The 21468-nt window shown below is 29.0% G+C and overlaps 1 protein-coding gene across 1 annotated transcript in view; it reads left to right on the plus strand.

Annotated features, from left to right (window-relative positions):
* LOC107166779 (atrial natriuretic peptide receptor 1) overlaps nt 1–21254 on the plus strand; it is a 71230-nt gene extending 49976 nt beyond the window's left edge. Inside the window, exons 4-23 of the mRNA XM_015515569.2 lie at nt 490–646; nt 3478–3600; nt 4081–4190; nt 4498–4686; nt 4791–4926; nt 7385–7621; nt 11092–11176; nt 11278–11395; nt 12540–12647; nt 12706–12783; nt 13382–13558; nt 13672–13831; nt 14740–14898; nt 17062–17230; nt 18295–18441; nt 18560–18683; nt 18797–18865; nt 19342–19516; nt 20048–20146; nt 20766–21254. Coding sequence (XP_015371055.2) covers nt 490–646; nt 3478–3600; nt 4081–4190; nt 4498–4686; nt 4791–4926; nt 7385–7621; nt 11092–11176; nt 11278–11395; nt 12540–12647; nt 12706–12783; nt 13382–13558; nt 13672–13831; nt 14740–14898; nt 17062–17230; nt 18295–18441; nt 18560–18683; nt 18797–18865; nt 19342–19516; nt 20048–20146; nt 20766–20992 — 2847 coding nt within the window. The 3' untranslated portion in view covers nt 20993–21254. The remainder of the gene's footprint in view (nt 1–489; nt 647–3477; nt 3601–4080; nt 4191–4497; nt 4687–4790; nt 4927–7384; nt 7622–11091; nt 11177–11277; nt 11396–12539; nt 12648–12705; nt 12784–13381; nt 13559–13671; nt 13832–14739; nt 14899–17061; nt 17231–18294; nt 18442–18559; nt 18684–18796; nt 18866–19341; nt 19517–20047; nt 20147–20765) is intronic.
* The last annotated feature ends 214 nt before the right edge of the window (nt 21255–21468 follow it).

Consider the following 21468-nt stretch of genomic DNA (forward strand, 5'->3'; position numbering starts at 1 on the left):
TAATTCATATGAATTTTTACGACCATTCGTGAAACTTTTATAGAATCGGTTTACCCGAAAAATTAAAAGTTCTATTGCTGAGATATGAGAAAATATATAGATGTGGATAGGGAAACGTATGAAAAGATAAATGTCTTAAGAGGACGCTACACCCGCATGTGTTGTCTCCGTCTTACAAGTGCGTAACATTGTAAAAACGGTTTCGCGCGGGAAAGAATCGAGAAAGCTATTTACAGTTATAACTAAGAAACGAAATTTTCACCACATAAAAACGAGAATTTTGTCTGTGCAATATCGTTTTTATTTTTTCGATATCAGAACTACAAAAAAAGTTATTCATTCTTAAAAAACACAAAATTAATTTTTTTATAAAACAAAAAGAATTTTTTAAGTTGAACCGATACACATATTATTTATTATTTATTGTGTATTATTAATTTGTACCTACTAATAATTTGTTCATAATATACTATATTGATATTTCCACAGGGAATTTTTAAGGACAAGTCCGATTATCCAACACTGACAAGAATGTCATATTGTCAGCGCAGATTAAAACTCGTGTTTCTAAGCATTTTCAAAAAGTTCAATTGGAAGCACGTAGCATTAATACAGGATCGTTCAGATTTATTTTCTTTGACAGTTGGTGAGTATAGTATAATAATATAATAATATTTTGCAAATTACGTGGATATTTCTCTACGCAAAAGGTTATAGTTGATTTGTTAATATCGTCAATATCGACTAATTAAAAAGTAATTATTTAATAGGGAATCGTTACATCAAAATAGAATAGAAACAATTCCGCTTAGTTTCTCTTGTGATTTGTTACCTATAATATTATTATCAGTTCGGTATCGATCGTCGATAGTAAAACATTGTGTGCCATTGTTATTTTTTTATTTTCTGGACTACATTTCATATTATCTTCATCCAGTTTTTTCAAACAAAAACATATCTTTTACAAAAAGTATCAACTTTCCACCCAACCATGAAATACGTCTTGAACACGGGAAAGAATTTTGCCTTCCTAGTTCCTGTTTCCTGCATCTAGTATTCTAGTACTTATATTAATTATCTAATTATACTAATCAAATTTGCTACTGACATTCAGTACGACCCGTGGCAGCCAGCCGACAGTAGTCCGGTAATTAACGTTAATTCATGATAACAAACATCAACTACAATAATAAACCGAAAAATAATCTTAAAACCATCCATATTATATTAATAATACAACAATTAAGTATACAGAGTGCTGCGTTAATTCACTTTCATTCTTCGCCAACTCAATTCACTCAAAATAACGTACCCATCACTCTCACGGGACCCAAACGTTTTTTATCACCATCTCAATTACCAAATCCAGTCAATCACCATCGAAAACAAATAAAACGTGTTTCAAATAATCATTTTAACAGCTTTTAAATCAAACCAAATACTTCAAAAATCCAAAAGGCATAGATTTGATTCCATTCAAAACAAAGTTTTACCATCTTAGTAAAATCATCTCCTCCGTCAATACCAATACCACACAGCCTACGACATCAATTCTTTTTGTAAGAGCACCAAAGAAGTGATAAAGGGTGAAAAATTCTCCTGTAAATGTACAACCAACTGTATAAATATCACTTAAAAGATTCGTAATATTTTATTATAAAATATATAAAATTATTAATCAACCAAGGTAGAATTTTACCTACCAATTAAAAAATGATAGAGCGTATCACGTTATTATACAACGTTTTCACCATACCACTCCAATTAATGAAATTAAAAATTTCATTTAATGAACTACTGTTACATACTCCGAGAAGGATATCAAAATTCGAATATTAACATTTAATGTTATTCAATAATGCACCAAATCTCCTCGCCCTCTCTTTCACATTTTATCTTTCGATAATTACCAAACAAGATATCACCGGGCCTAATTATTAAATTATAAAACACTTGCCTCAGAAAGTCATTCTATTCTAAACCTTAATTTCTAATTCCATTTTTCTCCCACATTCCTCACTTATGGAAACACTCCATAATTATTTTAATGCCAAAACCCAAAAAACCTACTTAAAAACATACCTTCTTCTTATCTTTCAATCAGTCTCTAACCATATTTCTAAAAAAATATAGGAAACGTATTATTGACACGAATCAATCTTATACTATCAAGCCAAAACTTCATTCGTAACTCTTTTAAGTAAACAGACGTAACCAAGGCGTTTGGCCGCGTCTAGCACGAAGTCTCTTCCCCAAAATTATTTGAAAAAGCATTTGAAAATATATTAGTTCAATATTGTAAAAAAAATCATTATTTAAAGTTAAAATTGGGTTTTGGAGGGGAAGGTACCAATGCTCGGCTATATTGTGTATATTTCATTCATATAAGTATTAAAATATATAATTTTTTTTTAAACAACTAGTGCTCTTCATCCCAAGTTGTATTGTTATTTTATTTTCCACTAACTTAAATGAATTGAAACTAACACTTGAGTTTGTAAGCAATATTATAAATTATAAACTTAAAGTGCACACATTGCACTTTATAATAAGGAGATAACAAATGTCATCCCTAGGAAAATATTAAACAAAAATAATTATTATATGATATTGTTGTTACGACAAAAATTATATGAAAGATATTAACTTTATCAAAAACCGTAGAGGAGATTTTTTTATGCAGGTACCGATTCCAGTAAAACCATTCATTATATACTCTGAAAGGAAAATCGATATCTTTGAAGAAGATGTAAATAATAATAATACACACATGAGAAACAATATATTCCCCATACTATAATACTTATATAGTATTTGACCGTATTATTTTAAAGGTACGTCACAGGAAATGTAGATAAAAATTAGGTAAGAGTAACTCAAGTCCTAGCATAATACCAACCTATTCGGAGAATCTAAGTGTTTGAACTCAAGACTATTGTATTAATATTACAACGCTGCATTGCTGTGAGATAATGTTATATAGATCTTGTGTTTTCGTATTTCACAGATAAATTTTTATTTTTAAAGTTCGATACAATTTAATTTTTTTTTTTCATTATACCTATGACTACAATGACATCATGATGACATAACGTACCTAGTGAGCTGATACCCCTGCGCTTTTTGTTGTTCAACTAATTTTAATGTGTCTAATTCAATATTTTTTTTAAATTAAACAATGGATATTATATTTTAATTTTCTGAATTATTATATTCATTATTATTACTATATGGATAATAAATCACATTGTTTAAATAAAATTAAACAAACTGTTTAATATAAATTATTTTGATTTTAAATATTTCCAGAATGAAACTTTATTTTAAACATTTCATTAATTAATATTTTAATTTAACAATTATTTCGATGGAAAATAAAATAAAAACAACTATTGAAAATACCCGTTCATGTTAAAAATCTGTGAATAGCGCACTTAAAATAAAAATATTTAATTAAATGTATACTATTTTTAACAGGTAAGAACTTGGAACTTGGGCTTAAAAAAGCTGGTGTTTTGAGTTTTTTACGAGATTTAGATGGCAATGACGAAGATCCACAATGTGAAACATTGTTAAAAGAGGCAAGCACTCAGGCAACAGGTATCTAACTGTAATGATTTTATCATATTTATTATTTTAATTCATATCAAAAAATTGTATACGATATCAGAGTTGTACTTTTACTTACGAACAAATGTTTAATGTAAGTACCTATGTAAAATGATAAAATTTCTGTTCATTAACCTGCTATAATAAGGGGCCGATTGAAATCAGTTTTAAAATAAACTCAGTTTTATTTTTATCGATTCTAAATTCAGGGAAATAAGGAAATTAAGCACTGTGAATAAATTACAAGTTGTCGTATGAAAACAAAAACGTTTTTTCGTTTTGCGGAATATGTGTGAGACAATATAAAATTTACAGTTTTTTGATGGTACCTATTAAAATGGAAAATGAAAAAGATAATGCTGAAAATTTTAAGACATTTATAAACGCACTATAGATCTAAATAGGAAATAATGAAAGATTTTTTTTATTTAATTGTTTTTACAGTAATTCTTATATTTTTTTCTTGTGTAGTCGTGATACTATGCGTGAGAGGGACGTTAGTGCGAAAATGCATGTTGGCTGCTCACAAGCTCGGGATGACCAAAGGCGATTGGGCGTTTTTGGACGTGGAGTTAGTTCAGGTAAACAAAATATATCAAAAAAATATTATGTACTTGTAAGTGGAACAATTATTCCTGGAAGAAATCTCGAAAGCAGATTTAATTTCAAGATTCTCTAAAAACTTTATATTAGTTCATAGATTAGTATAAGTAATAATAACAATAATAATAATAATACCTATAATGGGATAAATATTTTGACTGAAAAATCATGATTGACTATCGTTGATGACACCTAACAATCATTATTAAAAAAAAATTAAATTAAATTAGAAAAAAATCATCAACTATAGGACTATTAAATATTAATACATTAATTCGTTTCAAGGGATCTTATTGGGGTGAACACGGATGGTCGGCGGGAGACAGTGAAGACGGCGCCGCTAGAAAAGCTTACCAAGCACTGTTACGGGTATCCCTACTAAAGCCCGCCAGTTCACAATTTCACAATTTTTCTAAGCTAGTCAAGCAAAAGGCGCTAGAAAATTACAATTATACACTGTCTGAGAGCGAAGAAGTGAGTATATCAAACGAAATATCATCAATGGCGGTAACGATAAAATCGATCGTTGGACGAACGATGAGATGATAGTGTAAAGGTCGATAATATTGTTATTTTAGGTAAATTTTTTTGTCGGTGCGTTTTACGATGGAGTACATTTGCTCGGCATGGCGATGAACGAAACTCTGACCAACAAACAAAACATCAAAGACGGCAAGACAATCACCAGTTTGATGTGGAACAGAACATTCAATGGTAAGATGGTTTTGAATTTGCTAATATATTATTCAAAAGCAATAGTTGAATATTATTATTAATTATTATTAATTATTAGTTGTATTTTATTAAGTTTACTTATTATCGGCTAATGTGCAACAATTGTTTATACATAATAATTAATAGATACAGATAATGAACGATAAATGTTAGAAAGAAAAACTGACATCTTCTTAGAAATTACATTTAGAAAATTAAAATTAATTTTAAATATTATAGCATGCTTAGTTAATTATACCAATAGTATATTTAACTCTAATATTTTTTCCAAAAAGTATCTGAAATACGTTATATCGTAATAAATATTTCGAATTATTAGACTCAACTTTATTAATACAATGATAAGCAGGTTAGACGGATAACTATATAAAACATCGGTGAAAATATTGAAATATTAATCCATCAGATGAGGAAATCATGAAAACGATTCAGTCAATATTTCTTAATGTCGCACCAAACATAATTATATGATAAACTCGGTTCCCAGCTCATTGAATAAAATGCTACCTGGTAAATTAATTTCGTCAAGTATTAGCTGCCTACGAATTTTAATATTCTGATAATATACTCGGTTATCTAACCCTATAAATTATTTTTACTAAACATTTAACTATTTAAGTATTACATCATCAAGAATTTAAATGTTTTATTTAAAAATATTTATCAGTTATTAACGTCACGCCTCAAAGGCCTCAAACACGTCACTAGAATTATTCACTATTTATCCTTGAGCTGTTAATGGGATTGTCGCTTCCTTTGCTTTAATTCCAAATTATTATCTTTGTTTGTTAACTTCCATTATTGCTTTAAATTTTCAACATGGACCGCCGTTGCTGAATCAACGAAGTTTTCACTATATAGTTTACTGTTTCATGTTGAAAACCAAAACTTGTTAAGTTTGCATATGCCTTCCGCTTATCCGAGTAAATATTTTTGCCTGGTTTAATTTCATTTAATATTATGGAAATAAATACGTTTCTATATCAAGTTTATGCACTTTAAAAAAATCGTCTGATCACTGTTTCTGAATCTTCAATAGGTTGTCTGTCAATAACGAGTAAATGGCACAATTATATCTGACAGTTTTTCCATTTTATTATTCGACTTAATTAAATAGTTCACTGTGATATAATTACTACACGAAGCCTTGTTAAAAAGTTAATTACGAAACGGATAGACGGGAAGCAGGCATCTCAAACATCCTGTCAGAAGCCCTCCACCCAGACAATATAAGACAAATAATAACCTTTATTGCTAAATCCAACCTTATCAATAGAATTAAATATGTAACTTATTGTAAATAATTTAGAGTTAAACCCGTTGTTGCCAATGGCCATAGTTTCCGAGGCTTAATTAAAAAAAAAAAAAAAGTTAATTAAAAGAGTGATTATTTTATCGTATCGTAGATTTTTTTTTTGTTCAATTACTAAATTTACGAACATTAGCTAACATCTTAAATGTAAAATATAAATTCAACCTATTAATATTTTATATCCCTTATTATCACAATAATTAAAACCAATAATAATTATATCATACGAATCATACGATACAATATTGTTACATTATAAGTTTATAACATAGCGACAAGGCGCTGAGTTTTGAGAATTTCTTATGTGGTGATCGATTGCCATTGCAAAATAATGTAAAATATGAACAATACATTTAAATGTATAAACACGCTATTCTTACGTGCCTATTTACTATAGAGTTTTACACTAATATTATAATATGCATATGACTATTGACTATATTATGTTTACCTCGGTACCTATATCTTAAGTTCTTTTTTATTTTATAACATAAATATACGTCCACATTTTATGAAGTTACTTAACAACTCCAAATCCACCACAATAACCTGTCAATTGTAATAATATTAATGACAATATTTATAAGTGGTATGAATGTGAAACCGAATAAGAAACAAACATTGGTTTTGCCTATCGTGTGTGTTATATTTGGTGTGACATTTTAGACGTCCAAAATACTATTGGTATAGGTACACGATTCACTCTCAAATTTATCTATAACAATGTATGTGTAACTCAGAATGTGAAATCGTGTAAATATATATTTTTTTAGACTTTTGGACATTTTTGGACGATTACAACTGTATTATAACCTTTATGGCTTTGTAATAATAGAACAAAGACCTCTCCCCAACTCACACGCCGCTATCCTGGTGACAACTGACAATATATAATAATATTGCTGTCAGATAACGATAATAATTGTATTTAGCTCGGTCGATCCGTGCCTGGAGACGATGAAATGATCCTGTACCGGTGGGATATGGTTAGGGGGTTGGGAGTGGATCATAAAAGAGGGATGGAATTTATTATATCGTAAAATACATTACGTACATATATATATATATATATATTTTTTTTTTATCATTATTATTTACTTGTTGTTGTCGTCGTGGTGTAAAAAGGTGTCACGGGCCGAGTGAGGATCGACGAGAACGGCGACAGAGATGCAGATTACGCGATATTGGACTTGGACCCGATCACAGGTCGGTTCGAAGTGGTGGCCAAGTACTACGGGGAGGCGAGGAACTACAGCCCAGTAGTTGGCAAACACATCCACTGGCCCGGCGGATCAGACGGTCCACCTAAGCATGTTCCGGTGTGCGGATTCCTGGGAAACGGACCCACCTGCGACTCAAGAGGTGATTACATTCCAATTACGTATTCGTTAGTTTTTGCAAGTTGCATTTTGATATTTCCAACGTCCATGTGTTATAGAATAAATACGTTGCTTTTAAAACAAATATTAAAAAATATTTAAAGTTACTCATTTTAAAATGCTTGTTTGCATAGAGCTTCAGGCATACGCTTAATATATGGCCTATGAAACTTTAGACCTCTCCCCCGACAAAAATAAGTAAAGCTCTAGTGGCGGCGAAGTGCCACGAAGTACCTATATCTTATGTGAAAGTTCATGATTTGGATTTTTTTGTACGAAAAAATAAAAAACTACGATCAACCTTTTGGTTTTTGGCCAGACCAAATTTATCAATTACGGTTTCACGTGGTACACAAATCACGTGAAGTCAGTTAGTAAATTTGATATTGACAACACACAATAATATTTTATTGAATGGCATTATATGGTATTATATATCTATAAGTAATTGTATCATTCGAAACGAGCAGATAGACGTGAATAAAAATGAACAAGTTTGTAACTATACCCGGCACCTGCTATACAGTTGTAAGCGTTGAGCAAATGTCACAGTTATTGCAGATTGGGTAACTGTAATAGATATTTTAAATTTAAATTCAATAATATACCTACTTACCATGGTACATGAAAAAAATTCTGAATGTAGACCGCGGTCTAACAAATAGGTTGCCAAGCGAATATTTTAATAATAATATTTAGATTTTTTTGATTTTTTGTAATTATTGTTATTATTTGAAAAAGTATTGGAAATTTCACATTTTCCCTCCTCCCAAAGTACAAACCTGTCCAATTTTCTACCACAAACCACCCATAACGTAAAAAACAGCAATTTAAAATAAATACATTAATCACTCCGCTCAGAATCTGAGATGATTAGCTGCTAATCCATTAATATTTTATAATTTTCAAAACCATATCACGGTTTTATGGTCAACCGTACTGGTTTTAAATATTTATTAAGTACGGGAGTGATGGTAATATTTAATTTGTTTGGTTTTTGTTAGAATTGATTAATTATTTTAGCTGACCGCACATTTTAGATGGAAATAAATATTTTAAAAAGCAGTCCCAAAAATCCGTGTTTATAAAATTATAACTAAGTCATTAAATTTGTTTTTGGCGTAAATAGAAAGATCACATAATAATCAACGGCCGGTCCGATCATTAGGTCGGTGTAATTCGATTGACAGCGATATTAAAATTATATTAATGATTTTAGTAAAAATAAAAATAAATCAAATTATACGAATGTTCATTGAGTGTAGATTCAGCAGACGAATATATACTATCCGTCGTAAGTTCGTATTTTATTTTGAGTTCGTCAAATTTGCTTCATCAGCGATAATAAGAAATACCACATCGATAATATTTTTAGTGTCCTATAACAAAACTAAATACCAACAGTACTTACAAATTTACCAAAACCCGTATTTAAGCAAATAATTAACAATGTATACGTTTCAAGACATTTAAATATTTATTGATGCCGATTCATTTAACCAACTTTATAGATTCAATTGTTGCAATGATTTTTTTAGAATAAAAAAAAAATCTGGGCAGGGATTATTTTAATGGTAAAATATAGCGACCTGGGACTTGAGTAGTGCATTTCAATATTTTAGTTAAAATAATTATATTTATGAGTTTCCCAACAAATACCCTATAGTAAATATTTAGGTCACTGAAGTCTTAAATACGTGGTATTCCGTAGCCACGTGGAATAATAACAATAATGTACATGTTTTAGTTGATTATTCATTTAATTACTTATACTTACTTCAACTATATAACATGAAAAAGTGAATTAAATATATTTTAGGTATAAGGTGTACCTAAAAATTTTTAAACAATGTTTATACATTTTAAATATATAAAAATCATAATTAATACAGCATGTCAGCATCGATATATTATAACAATTATCAGAATATTATTATATATATATATTTAAAAACTACTTTAAAAGTATTTGTATTTTTGACAATCGTGCCAAAAAGTCAAACTGATTTGATTAAAATCTCGGGAATAACTACGACGTAATTACTTAAAATGATGGTTGGTAAATTAAATTATAATAAGACTTATAAATTTATAATATAAACTGAATGCTAACAGTACCTAACACAAACAATTAAAGTTAAAATTAAATGACTTGCTGTAACCATAAAAATATGTTCCCATAAGATGTAATAGTACTAATGGCTTTATATCAGATAGATTGCCGACGTAGAAACTAAGGATCAAATAATAAAAAAGTTGTGAACTAAATATAATAATTCACGTTAATATAGTAATATTTTATAATATATATATTATATATATATATGTTTCAATAAAATACTCAATTAAAAAATGTGAAGCCTTAAATGAATTTATTTCGGTTTGAATAGACACCGGAGACATCTTTATAACTTTAAGATACATTATTATTCATTAATAATCGGTTATTGAAATTGGTATACAATAAACCATAATTATCCAAATAACACTTAAAATAAAAATACTGGAAAAAATGTGCAGGTGCTATAACGATGTGTTTGTTTTCCGATGTACCTGTATTTTGGTTTAATTATATCAAAAATGATATTATTTTAGTTTTAATTCTTTTGTATAATTTAATATTCGTTTTTTTGAAAATTAAATCTTTATGTAATTTGAGATGTGTTACAATTAAAATGTTTATTGTTTTTAAAAACTGTAAAAATTATACTGTACATAGATAACTCAATTTAATATGATAGTTCATATAATGCTTGTAAATACCCCTTGTATTAAAAATAAACTATATTGATCCAAAACATTAAAAATGTCATATTTAAAAACAAAAAGGTTTTTGACCAATTTCATTAATTTTGGAGTATCTTCACCATTTTTATGCCGAATCTCGGGATAAATTAGGTTTTGATTTGGGTGGCAGTAACCGCGGATTAAATATTTTAAATAGCAACGGACCCATATTATTTGTTAAATCTTTTTGGATAGAATTCCAACTATATTAAATTTATCAAAATATGTAGCCACCCCAACATCGTTTTTATGTTTGTTAGAAAATCAAATTATACACTAAATATTTCAAAAAAAGTTTATTGATCGTCATATTAATATATTAACAAAGGTCTTAACTCTTAAGCCTTCCCTATTCACAATTCCCAGACGCCGATGAGAGTAAATTTTGTTTGTTAAAGTACTTAATCTACTGATGATTTATAAATGAGTGATCAGTCCACGTTTACTTTTATTAAAAAACTAAATAATATTCCATATTGAACTAAGGCGAAAATCTGCAGTGTTTTACTTTTTTATTAGCTGATTTAAATATAATAATTATCTAACTAACCCTAAACCATCTAATACACTCAGTTACTGTTAGCACATTGTATTAAAATTATTTAATAATTAGGTACCTATTTTAATATATAAATTGTCTAATTTTATATTGATTTTTACACACAGATATTTACTATATAATGCTCTATGCATTGATTGCTTTCACCGTGTTCATTTCACTTGTCACTGTATTGGCTTTCATCGTTAACAGGTACACATCTAATAATATTACAATAAAATCCGTAAGCCAAGTAAATCAAAATAAACATTAGAAATTGGCCACTAAAATAATTTTTCCCGTTGACTTAACAGACAGCTTAAACTAGCAGCAGATTTAAACAACATGAGTTGGAGAGTACGACCAGAAGAAGTATTGATTGAAGTCAGCAAACCGTATTCATCTCGTTTGGCTCTACAGAAACCAACTGAGGTAATGCACTTTGAGTGTTTAAATATATATTTTATGAAACTTACTTTAATTAATATTTTCATTGTTATCTGTTATGGTACTTATTCTTAGGCTCCACATAATTAAAGCTTTGGGAATCTTAACTAAAAGTATCACACACCGTAGGTATTATTGTATAGGTATTGGAGGTAAATCGTACAATTGTGTTTTGAAAAATATCAATATTACGAGTTACCCGCGGGGTTAAGATAGTTATATTTATTCATCCAAAGAAGACAATTGTCAAAATACAAATAATATATTTTCTAGTTTGGCAAAATGCTCATGTTTCATTAAATTAACCATGGAATAGGGATACCAAATTTAGTCATCAAAATACCTAATCATAGATTTTATGGCATCAAAATACGTTAAACACGATATTATTACTGTATTGCTGATTTATAGCCTGGAAGTTAATAAATCTGCATTAACTAACAGAAATAGACCTAAAAAGGTAGTAATAAATTATGTAATACATTTATTGCAAATCAAATGTCAATACTTTAGTCTTTAAGGTTATCATTTATATTGATTATATCCCAGCAGAGTCTATTTTAGGCCAATAATCGAAATTGTGTTTAAAAAAAAATCATACTTAAAACAGTCAAAAACTTAAATACATATAAATATAAACGTGTTAAACGATGGTATATGATATACGTTATGTCATTTTAACTTAATTTGGTTATCACCAACATATATACAATATAAAATTATATCTATAAAAAAGATACAAGGCAAAATATTTGATTCTAAGACAAATCATGGTTGATATTGAAAAATAAAGGAGTGTCAAGACTTTTAATCAAGTCCTGGCCATGTATTAGGTTAACAGTGGTATACTGTGGTACACCATTTGATAATTTTATATCGTAGAAGCTGAGATAACATGTACGTATTATTTTATAAAATTTATGTAAATATATTATGTAAGAATTAGTGTGATTTTAAAAACCTTCGTGTCGATAAATATGTTACGTGATGGTCGTTTGTCACTGAAAAATAATAAAACATTCTAATCGAAATTACTGCGAAAAGCTGTCCGTTTATAAGACTACTATTGTATTTTTCTTATTAATTTAAAAGCTTTGTCATGTTAACCTTTCCAATTATTTTCAAATAGATATTTGAACCGGCATTGCAAGAGAAATTAATCTGTCGACGAAGGTCTGACACTTCAAACTCGTCGTTGCCACCGGCACAAGTTTACACCACAGTCGGTATTTACAAGGTAAACAAAAACCAAATTTCAAAATGATTTCTCTTAATATTTTATATTATTATTATAGGGATCTAGGGTGGCAATAAAGAAAGTCGTTAAGAAAAAGGTCGACTTGAACAAAAAACTTTTATGGGAAATCAAACAAGTAAGTGAATTAATTATAATTTACATATAAACTATCGTCAAATAATTTTAATTACCCTCGAGAACATTTCTTAAAACGTGCATTGAATGAGTCTGTTAACTAAAATCTGTATTTAATTTGCAGAAGTGTTTTGCTTTCATTAATGTAATTTATTTCAAAATACATTTTGATCAACAGATGTACTTACCAATTAAAACTACCAAGAATGGTAAAAATCAATACCTATAGGCTATAGGTATAATTTTCACTAACTATAAATAAAACTTATGATTTAACAATACAAGTAGGTAATGTAAATTGTCTAAAAATCTAAATAAAAAAATATAGAAATTATAACGTTAATTTAATATTTAATTGCATTATTTACACAAATATTATTTGTTATCTTGTACCTTAACTTCGTATCAACTAAATGAGACAATTAATATAATGATTAATTTGTTTGATTTAATTTTAAACACAGTTAATAGCTTGTATTTTCAACGATTTCCATATTATTCTGCAGTCTAAATCGTAGAGCTGGTTTTTAGGATTCCAGATTCGATCTTAAAGCACAATTTTCTTAGATATAATTAAATTTGGTTAAATTTTGAAATAGGTACGCGACGTAACTCATGAAAATACAGTACGTTTCATTGGTGCTTGCATTCATTGTCCTACAGTGCTTATACTTACCGAATATTGCCCGAAAGGAAGCTTAAAAGATGTCTTGGAGAACGACGCTCTAAGGTTGGATTGGAACTTTAGAATGTCATTAATACACGACATTGTCAAGGTACATATTACACCACAAAGGTCTTCAAACATTATTTCCAACCATTTATTGACTCAATATGATTTTAATTGCATTGTACTGAGAATTATCATGATTTTGTATGTTACATGCAGGGTATGGCATTTTTACACAGTTGTGAAGTGGGTGTACATGGAAAACTACGGTCCAGTAATTGCTTAATCGATGGACGATTCGTACTTAAGTTGTCTAACTTTGGATTACGGACGCTCACTACACCGTCAGATGTTATACACGATAGTGTTTACTACCACAGTAAGCTAGAGTGAGGAATTTAAAATGAAAAGGTCTCGGAATGGTAATATAAAGAGTTATGCAATCAACTTGTTTTTTTTAACAATGTCACTTAAATTTTAAATTAATATTAAAAAAAAAAAAAATGATTAGATATATCTATCATAATCTATAATACTATCGTGGAGTGAAATGATAATATTATATATAACATTTTAAATTTGTAATTAAATAGTTTTGTTATTTTAAAAAAAAAAAGTTTAAAGTTTAAATACAATTAATATTGCATAACATCTAATAATATATTGCTGTTCATAAATACTTTTGTTTTTACTTTTTAACTCCCCCTTTTTTTGTGCTACTGAAGGAACAGAAATATTTCTTCATAAAAAAAAAAAAATGTTTTTAAAGATTAAGATAAACATTTTGTAGACCTTAAAATTTATAAAAAAAAATAATTAGAAATTATATTTTTATAACTTTTGAACTAGCAGTGATTATATCTGCTCTAAATAGTATTACTATTAGAACATTAATGCCATTAAATATTTTAATATTTTTAGTTGAATTTAAAAAATACAATTTCTTTAATATTATTAACTTTTTTAAATGGTAATAAGTTAACATTTTAATTTGTTTTATATCATATCTGGCAAAAAAAAACATAACCAATAAATATTTGTTAACATAACTTTAATTATGGCAGTGCTTAACAATAATTTTATGGTTCCATTTGAAAGTCTGAAAACATTTAAAATCAAATGCTATTATGATGCAAATTGATTTGCCTTTGATAAAATCGAACAGTACGACCTATGAATCTGTGAATGTTGAGACATAACATTGTTATTTTTATAACACAACGGATTAAAAGTAAACATATTTTAAATTGTATTAATTAATTACACTCATTATTTTATTTCTGTCAGAATTATTGTGGGTAGCTCCAGAACTTCTTTCCGAACACTCGAGTAACATAATACCAGCTACCCAAAAAGGAGACGTTTACAGTTTTGCCATTGTTTTGGAAGAAATAGTTGTACGTGGTGGACCTTACGAGTTTGTCAAAAACGAGTTAACAACACAAGGTAAACTTTTTAAAAAAACATACTTATTTCCGACATGATTACGTAAATTTATAAAATGCAGTATTAATACCTAGATTATGATTTAAATCCTTTACATACTTTAATCTTCATTGAGGAAGACTTAAAGTCTGTTAGTTGATGATGTACAATTACCCAAGTTAATATACTTTTTGTCTTTGAAAAACAAAAATTATAATTTTATTTTTATCTTTATAAAATGTTTATGTTTAGACAGTAAGAAAAGAATGTCGTCTGAATGAATAGTTTTTAGAAATTTCTCACATTTTCATGCTGATATCTCAATGTAATGATTACCTACTAATTTATAGGTTATACCTAGCTAATAAATAACTAATAAGTATAGCTAGGTAGGTACCTATATAGGCAGGTATACCGTATCGCAGACTACAACGTGGTCGTCCCCATGACATCTTAAATCAAATAAACTTGTATTTATGTATATGTATTTATCTAATTGTATAATTTTTAACTGCTTCGTAATGTGATGATTTTCATTTTTCTGTATATCAAAAAAAAAAAAAAAAAAAAAAACATAGTTCTTACTTATACCTAACATTATCTGATTTACAAAATGTTAAAAACTACTTCTGTATCCCTAAGTTTAGATGATTATTGTCAGGAAAACTTTAAATAAAAAGGTATACCGTATACGTAAATGTATCATAAATAATTCGCCGCACGACAATCAATCGCAATCATTTCAGTATTTTACCAAATGAGTGAACGAACATTGATTGCAAAAACCAACTTATCGTAAAATGGTTGATTGTAAATCGCGGATCATATCATCGTATCTGAGTTCATACGATAAAACTGTATATAAAATATGTATACTGTATTTTTCAACATAAAGATAATTAATGAAAAGTATATCATTTTACAATAATAAACATTTTAAGAAATCTAATACATATAAATAATTTGTATACATGGCTCGTATTAAGTATCTAAAGATGGAGGAATCAAACTCAATACATCTACTCTAAGTTCTCCTTAACCGTAAGCAAGGTTTATCCATTTTGTACCATTATTGAGAATAAATAATTGTCTTCTAAAATACAAAGGTTTGGAAAACATTTACATTTTGGTGCATAATAAATTTTGTATTTCGTTTAATTGTTGGTCGTTATTTTTAAGCTGTACGTATTTAGTCTTATAACGTGTCATGGTGATCCGTTACTGTTACACTAGTAAGTTGTAATCGACATGAATAATTTTATTATTAATGGTATACTACTAAATTTGAACACTATAAGCCACCAAGGTATGTATGTGGAAAATACTGTATGATGCTCGTTTTATACATATTATACCTATATTATAATACTGTATTAATATTAAATTTTATAATAATCTGACAGGTAATACTCTAAATGGAATTCACAAAAGATACAACCACAAACAATTCAAAAACCCCTGAAGGTGTGGGGCTGGGGTGACGCCGTTTTTTAAGTATTCGCGATTGCCGCCGAATGATGGTCGTATAAATTTCGAAAACAGTCGTACAAATTCATACAAATTACGTACTAAATCGTGGCACAAGAAAAAATCCAAAAACACAAAAACTTAGATGAGGGGTGGGGCTAGGGTGACGCCGTTTTTTAAGTATTCGCGATTGCCGCCGAACGATGGTCGTATAAATTTCGAAAACAGTCGTACAAATTCATACAAATTACATACTAAATATTGGTAAAGAAAATTTTCAAAAAATTGAAATGGGTGGGGCTGGGGTGATGTTCGTGAGAACAACTATGTTATATTATGATTATGATTTTAACTTTTAAAGCCATAAAAGCTATAAAAGTGATTCAATCAACGCTACACAGTGATTTCCCATGTGGTAGTTCACACCATTACTATAGGTTAATTAACATGCCAAATATGAAACATATATGATTTTAATAAATTATAACTTATGAGTAATGGTTTTTTTTTTAGTTTTTTGCTGATTCTAATAATGGTTATCGCATATTATACTATTCGACAATTTAAATTTTTTTAATCAATAAATTGTTATAATAAAATATTATCATAATGTAGTGTGAATAATTATTCAATATTTTGAGCGCGAGTTATTGCTGTAATTTCTAGACAATATTGTTTTAAGGATAATAATATTATTTCGTTACAATTATGACGTAGAAATTTTGGAAAAAGTCGGGTTACGCGAAGAACCGTATTTCCGTCCCGATATATCTGGACACGATTGCCCGGAACCACTGTCTGAACTCATACAGAGATGTTGGAATGACGTGCCCGAAGAGAGACCGGGTTTTGACATCATGCGAAGTATCGTCCGACAAATCACTAGGTAATAATAATATATTATCTTACTATACACCGGATAAATTCTACTTAAGTGATGAATTACAATTATTAATTTTTTGCTAACTACCTATTTAATTTGTACCTATTCGAGTTGGCACAGGTAGGTTGTATAATGTCATACTCGACTACGTGTGTATATAATATATTTATTAAGGATTCGTAATATTGTGGTTTCCTGTTCACAGGAACCAAACATTAATGTGCCTTGTAGTAACTGCTGCAGGTATTTAATTGCAAAATCACGACTACGCCCAATGATGTAAATGTCGGAAATTTTACGAACACATAAGATACCAGAGCGCCATGAATGTCTAGCAAAATAAATAAACATAAATCCAGACATTTATTTACTAGACCAGTATGAGAATGTGAAAATCAATCCGTCAAAACGATGTTTAAAAGAAAGAAACCATGAACTTATCTGTACGTGTTATGAGACTGAAAACTTTAAGAAATAGACAAACGGCAAGAGTTACCTATATATATATATAGGACCCCGTCTCCACATTACATATTATAACCTACAAGAAGGCAAAGAATCTTATATATAGGTTAAGTTGAATGTGGAAAAAGAGGAAATCTATCAAATTCAATATTTACCATCTTCCGAATCTTAGATCAATAATTATTGTATAGATCAGAATATATCAATGATGAAAAAATAAGTAAATATATATGTAAATATACAATATGTTATTTTAAGTTATCAAGATAGCACCGTGTGACCAACGGAAAATGTAGGAACAACATTTCTAGAGATAGCCATGTTGACATGATATTTAAAACATTGCAGTAAAAAGTAAAACTTACATTAATCTAAACAAAAAGACACAGGATACCACAAGTTATGAATTCTAATAATCTTATTTAAAGTTATATTTATCAACCTTTTTAGTTTAGAAAAATATTTATTCATCGACAAACACACGCTTAATATTATATACAAATAATATTGTGTAAAATTCAGTTTAACGTCGGAGTATTATACAATATGATAGCTGACCTACATAATAGTGTACATTTCTCAGTAAAACTATTTAATTACAGGGGATATTGCGAAAATTTAATGGATGACTTAGTGCTGAGAATGGAACAGTACGCAAATAACTTGGAAGCCCTGGTCGAAGAGAAAACCGACCAGTTGAGCCAAGAAAAACGTCGATCGGAAGAGTTGTTATTTCAAGTATTACCCAGGTCATTTAAATTATAATTTAATATTGATGATTGATTTAGTTTGAAAATTATAACAAAATATATACATGCTTGAGAATATTTTGATATTAAAGCTCTTATATTTTTGTGCTTCCTGCAGACCAGTCGCTCAACAACTGATGGCTGGCGAAATGGTCAAGCCCGAACAATTTGAAAACGTCACCGTGTACTTTAGCGATATCGTTGGCTTCACCGTCCTTTGTGCTCAGAGTTCTCCGATGCAGGTAATTGATATTGTGTCTACTTTTGAAATGAATGTGTAGCTTCTAGTGCAACAGGATACATTATTATTATGTCAAACTTTTAATTTATTTTATAATATTATATTGACTTTCAGGTGGTGAACCTTTTAAACGATTTGTACAGCACGTTCGACCGGATTATTGGGTTCTACGATGTTTATAAGGTAATATGCGAGAATATAGTAACATTATAATATAATCTACAACAGTTTATTAATGTTACGGTCAGAACATCTGAATATGATGCAAATATTAATTTTAAACACAATTGTTCTATTACCTATATGTACCCATCTCATTTAAATCACTTATTATGTGTGAATATAATCAAAATTGTTTCATTATTATTCTAAACACTTTTCGTACAGTGGAATTTAGAACAGTAGTCTGTACGTGACGTAGATACCTATTTATACTTCCCTTTCGACCATGGTGATATTATAGGTACGTATATCGCAGCAATGCGTAATAATATAATATTATTTCGTCTCTGCGTAAAAAATATTACCTCCACGAACAGCACTATAAGCCCTGAATGCCCACCACGCGTTTTCGTATACCTACTAAAATAATAATATTATGAAAATAGCTCACGTCACACAGGTCCATAATAAATAACCACATGGAAATTAATTGTTAGGTCGAAACAATCGGGGATGCTTACATGGTTGTTTCTGGATTGCCAGAGAGAAACGGCGATAACCATGCCAAAGAAATCGCACTCATGTCTTTAGCTATTCTAGACGCCGTCCAAATGTTCACGATCCAACATAAGCCCGACGCTCAACTTAAAGTTCGAATTGGAATTCATACAGGTATAGACTATGATATATTTGTTTGCTTATACCTATTCATATTTAAAACCATTTATTGTTTCGTCTCGAAACAGATCATTAATAACAACTTAGGTCGAGTCATATTAGTTAATATCATACTATGTATTTAGTATAATCTACATTTTTATTTTTTATCTAAATTAACCAACTAAATTACGGGTTATACAATAATACAATTTTAATATTACGATTTTATAATGTTAAAAGCTCTACTGTTAAATCAACAAAATTAGTTTTAATTAACTTGAAATATGCATTTAAATTTCAAATAAATAACACAAATTGTAATAATATACTCGAGTTTATAATAACGTAATATATTAATAATCGTTAAATTACCTTGTTCTTGTTTAAAAACAATTACATTTTAGCAACGATTCATTATTTTGTATTATGATCATGATTTATATAACAAAGATTTCTCCTTTTAAACATATTTGCAAGAATATGTATGTTTTTTAATACTACTTATCAATCTTATAATTTCAATTACTTTTGGGACATTTTTAGGGCCCGTATGCGCCGGCGTTGTTGGCCAGAAAATGCCACACTACTGTCTATTCGGAGACACCGTTAACACCGCATCTAGAATGGAGTCGACTGGAGAACGTGAGTTCAACATTAAATTATTGTTATTGTTTTGATGAATAATATTGTCTAATGAAAAGTGAAATAAGATCGAATCACGAACCCGGCACACTATCTAAATACCTACGTCTACGTGTATCTTTAATACATTAATATATTAATTAAAGCGAAACCGTTTTTCTCCTCCACAAAAGGTAATTTATATTTTATTTTAAATAAAAGTTATTTACAAAAAATATACCTAGTAAACTTATTTTCAACTTCTAACAAATAGTTATGAATACATTAAAATAAAATTATTATCGAATACTAACTATTGGTAGGTACCTCAGAATCCTTAGAAGTATACTGTACTTATACATAATACCTTTATATACATATCGAAACTTCTACACTGGTGAAAAACAACAAACAAAAATGTATTTCAAGAGTAAAAACATACGAAAATAAGTATTTAAAACACATATCACCATATCAGCGCTTTCGTTTTATTTTTAGAGGGTAAAAAAAGTTATTTTACAAAAAATCGGCGTGTGTGTACACCTTGCTCCCCCATTAAAAATATAGCCCCCCGCAACTACATATAAAAACATAATAACGCGTACAATAAGATTTTTCAAATCAAAATTATACTTTACAGCATTAAGAATTCACGTAAGCTGGGCCACCAAACACATACTGGACACGTTTCAAACATTCAAATTAGAGCTGAGGGGTGACGTGGAACTAAAGGGTAAAGGAGCGGTAGTCACCTACTGGTTGGTCGGCTGCACCGAACAAGACCCGAGACCACCGACACCGATCAGCACGGACACGTTGGACCCTAACAACCCTTACCCCTTGATATTCCCCGAGTTGAGCAAATAGTTACTATATACCTACATATAAATATATTAATATTCTACACAAAATTAATAATGATAATAAAAGTGTAAATTATGTTACTGTCATAAAGTGCAATAACACCGAGGTTACTACACTCAAACAACATTTGCAACGTATTTACCTACACAGAGTTACTAATTGTCTTTAAAACGTATTTTTGTTCAATCCTGAAAATGTAATAGAATTAATTTATTAATTATTACACAGTATACAAAATATAAAAGCTTTAAATTAATGTTAATAATCATCTGTAATGTTGTTTAAATTTATTTTATGAAATTTTAGTCGATTTTCGTATTATATAAGTTCTATATATTATATTATATTATAAACTAGATGATCTCCGGCGTGCACTTTGTTGCCCGTTAAAAATACTTACTCTACATGATACAAAATTTGTGTTTAATTCGTCGTTTAATACCCGGCTAGTCATATTCAAAACTTCCCGTAGATGACCG

Source organism: Diuraphis noxia, unplaced genomic scaffold, assembly GCF_037042655.1.
Source record: "Diuraphis noxia isolate RWA-SAM2 unplaced genomic scaffold, SU_Dnox_SAM2 contig0002, whole genome shotgun sequence".
Taxonomy (NCBI): Eukaryota; Metazoa; Arthropoda; class Insecta; order Hemiptera; family Aphididae; genus Diuraphis; species Diuraphis noxia.